The sequence below is a fragment of the Pygoscelis adeliae genome, unplaced genomic scaffold (assembly GCF_000699105.1).
Source record: "Pygoscelis adeliae isolate BGI_AS28 unplaced genomic scaffold, ASM69910v1 Scaffold347, whole genome shotgun sequence".
In the NCBI taxonomy this organism is placed as follows: Eukaryota; Metazoa; Chordata; class Aves; order Sphenisciformes; family Spheniscidae; genus Pygoscelis; species Pygoscelis adeliae.
In genome coordinates this window covers 675205-678967 of record NW_008825158.1, presented here as the reverse complement: position 1 = coordinate 678967, position 3763 = coordinate 675205, and the positions used below count along the sequence as shown (strand labels likewise).

At 65.3% G+C, this 3763-nt stretch overlaps 1 protein-coding gene across 1 annotated transcript in view; it reads left to right on the top strand.

Annotated features, from left to right (window-relative positions):
- The window catches only part of ABR (active BCR-related), a 37300-nt gene that overhangs the window by 8143 nt on the left and 25394 nt on the right, over window positions 1–3763 (top strand). The window contains exon 3 of the mRNA XM_009328662.1: window positions 3245–3429. Within this exon, the coding sequence (XP_009326937.1) occupies window positions 3245–3429 (185 nt within the window). The remainder of the gene's footprint in view (window positions 1–3244; window positions 3430–3763) is intronic.

Below are 3763 nucleotides of genomic sequence, written 5' to 3'. Positions count from 1 at the left end.
TTGGGGTGTGCCGGTGCGCTCCCAGGGTGCCAGTGAACAGCATGCGCCTGGCTGGAAAGTGAAGAAAATGCCACCTTGAGCTGCTGTGACTGTGCTGTCACCCGCCCGGGCTGGGAAGGAGCCGGCTGCTGTCCTTGGCTGTGCTCTCTCTTGGGGACCATTGCGCTGGGATTAGCCCGGGTCAGACCTGGGAAGACGTGGCAGAGTGGAAACATTATTTTCCTGGGGAAAATAACCCCCCATAGGACACATTCCTGGCCCTGTCACCCTCCCGGGGCCACGTGCCAGCCTGCGGGACCCCTGCCCTGACGGGTGTTGGTGTCCTGCGGGTGCCAGCCCTTGGTGTGTTATGGGGCTGGATCCAGCTCAGGGCCATAGGGCTGGGGTGTCCTCGCCCTCGAGAGTGGCTCCCCTGGGCGAGGCTGCCTCCCTCCCCTTGGTCCCCATGCCTGGGGTGGAGCAGGAGGATTTCCACTGCTGCTAAAAAACGGGAGCAAAAATAGCGCTGGGTTTTGGCACAGGGACAGGAACAGGCTGCAGGGGCAATGCAGCTGTGGGGGAAGGAGGGAGGCGCTCAGTTTGGGCTGGCTGGGTGGCAGGAGCACCCCACAGGCAGGCAGACGCAGGGGCCAGCCCCTCCGTGTCCCCTCACCCAGCAATGTCCCACTCGCCCGTTCTGGCTGCTTGGTGGTGCTTGGTTCCCTCCCTGCAGTGGGTGCTGGGGAGGTCCCTCTGCCCGGCCTCCCCAGGTGAGAGCCCCATAAATACCGCACGGCCATGGGTGGCACAGCTGGAGCCATGGGGACATGGCTCCGTCCTCCCTCCTGCGGGCAGCGCAGGGTCCCTCTCCCTGGGTGCCTGTTGGGGCACTGCCTGTAGGTCTCGTCCCCAGCTCAGGTCTGGGACTGGGACGTAGATCTGCTCCAACTGGGAGCAATGGCTGTGTGAGCGCCGGGTCATTCCTGCGTCCCCGCAGGCCAGTCCCTTCCCCCTCCGTGCCATCGATGCCGCCTTCTTCCCTGCACCACTGCAGGTGTCACCTCCTGGGGTCCCCAGCTGCCTCATTAAAGCTGTGTTCCTTGTTACCTTGCCGCCGAGCCGCTCCAGCCCAGGTTGCCAGGTCTCCCACAGTGGCAGAGCCACTCTGGGTGCCCCTGTTGCCCGCTCCGCGGTTAAGCCCGGAGCTGCAGACCTTGGCCTTGGTGGAGGGGAGGTGGTGGAGCCTGACAGCCTCTGAGTTGGTGTGCCTGGTGGGGACCATCAGCTTTGTCCCCTCTCTGCTGCCTTGGCTCCCCCTTAGACCCCGCCTGATGGGGAAGGGTGCTTGGGCGAGAGGTTTGGGTTTCTCTGGGGCATCCCCAGCCCGGGGACAGTGCCTGGTTGGGTGGGCTCAGGGGAGCTGCATGGGGTGGGTGTCCCGGGGAGGTGGCTGTCATGGGGGAACACCAACGCTAATGCACCTCATGCTGCTTCGCTCCTGGCCGGTGCTGGAGGCATCCCAGCTGGGACCCGTCAAAGGCAGGAGGGATGAGGGACATCCCACTCCGAGGAGGCAGGACGAGTTAGAGCCGGGGATCCCCTTTCCCTGGAAGCTGAGGACCGGGGGGAGCTACGGGCTCCCCCATCTCTGCCCATCCAGCTAGTTCATACCCAGTCAGCTCCTGGGTTGAATGGGGCCGCTGTGGCCTGGTGAGGGTGGCACCCCAGCCTCTGAGGGATGGTTATTAGCTGCTAATTTCTAATGAAGCAAGGTCTGAGAGGGGCTGCGATGCCCTGACAGAACTGGGATGCATCTGGTCTGTGTCAGGGCTCTCTTCCATCCCACCCTCAGATGCAGCATGGGACCCCCCCATCCCTCCCCACCAGCAGCGGGCAGGGCTCCCGGCCTGAGCAGGCTTCGCAGCAGTCTTTGGTTTAAAGATTTATCCACTTTAAATATGAAGCCGAATGCAATATTAATGTGCTGAGTAGTGTTGGTGGGAGTCAGGGGAGTCCTTGGCTGGGGCAGTGGGGCCATGGGGGCATGAAGTAGCAGCGGTGCGGGGTTTGGTCTGGGATGGCTGCTCCAGCCCCACACACCCAATTTTGACCAGGGTGTCTGCCAGGGTCTTGGCTGGGGTCCACCAACTGCCCGCAGCCGGGGAGCCCGTGGGGATGGCCATGGGGCTGCTGGGCAGGGAGGGGAGCAAGGGCCTGATGTGGGGTCGGGTTGGGTGAGCCATGCCCGCCACCTATTTGGGAGCTGATGAGGGGGTCTCGGCCACGAGGGGGGTTGGGCTGGGAGTGGGGGTGCCGGCTGCCCCCCGTGGCCACCCCTGCCGCAGCCAGGCTCCCTTCCCCCTCCCCTTTGTCAGCATCTCGGGGCTGCTGCAGCCGCCTCTTCCTGCCGCCACTGAGCCGCTGCCGTTTCCATGGTAACAGGTTAGGATGTACCCCGGTTCCCCTGCTGCGCCCCGGGGACCCACCACAGACCTCAGACCCTCCCTGCTCCCACTCGGGGCTCCAGCTCCCCAAAACAGCTTCCCCCAGGCTGTGGGCAACAGGGGCTTGTGGGACAGCGTAGGGCATCCAAAAATGGGTGCTGGCCTGGTGTGGCAGTGGCCTTATCCTGCGCTGGGGAAAGCAGACCCCTTCTGCCCCCCGAGTGTGGCCTGAGCCACCCATCTGCCATGAAGCTGCCGCCATCCCCCTTCTTCCAGGGCGGGTGATAGTGTCCTCCATGCTGCGGACCCCGGCATCCTGGCACCTGTTCCCACGCTCCAAGGAGGATGGGCTTGGGGAAGCGGGGAGGAGGGCGGCCGTGGCTGCCAGCCCGGCTCCATCCCTCCCTGGGGATGGCACGGGGATGGTGGCTGCCAGGCCGGCAGGGCAGAGCTGCTTGTGTGGGGCCAGGGCGTCTGGCAGAGCAGCTGTCCCTGCGCAGACGAGGCCCACGGCCTTTCGAGGCTGTTAATTATGCAAATATAGGGAAGTGTGTCGAGCGGAGGATGCCCTGCGGGCCGAGAATGCTCTGTGTGATGTCCTGCCTGCTCGGCCAGGCAGGCAGAGAGCAGGCAGCTGAGGCCAGCGGGGCTGGGGTGGGCTGTGGGTGCAGGTGTGCGTGTCCGTGCGTGGCCCCGGGTATCGGACACGGGGTCAGTCGCCCGCAGGTAACTGCAGGCTGGGGCAGTTGTGGTGTGCCATGCGGTGACTCTCAGCGTGCTGCTGCCTGGATGCTCACCACCACCCTCTCTTCCCCTGGCAGACTTCAACTATGGTGCAGATGAGTACGACGCCGAGGGCAACGAGGAGCCCAAGGTGCTGCCGGAGGGCTCGGAAACCATGCCCTACATCGACGAGTCGCCCACCATGTCCCCCCAGCTCAGCGCCCGTGGCCAGGAGAGCGGGGACGGTGTCTCACCCACGCCCACTGATGGCCTCGGCACGGGGGTAGGTGCTCGGGACGCAGAGCTCTGTGCCGGGTGTGGTTGAAGCCAGGGCTGGGGGTGCCCAGCTTGGTTGTTTCAGCGGTGTTGGCTGTGCTCTGGTGCTGCGGTGACCTGGGGGACTGTCCCCTGGCTTGCCAAACCCTGCTGGCCATGGCCCTCTGGGCTCTGGGGAGCAGCACCCTGTTCAGCTGCTGTTTGTGAGGGTGCCACGTCTGTGGGACACGTGTCCCTGCCCCGTTGTGCCATGCTGGTGGCAGAGCCAGGATGGCACGGGCCGGGCAGAGAGCGGGGGCCGGGGGCTGGAGCCCAGCCGGGCTGGCTGGGGGGCATGGGGG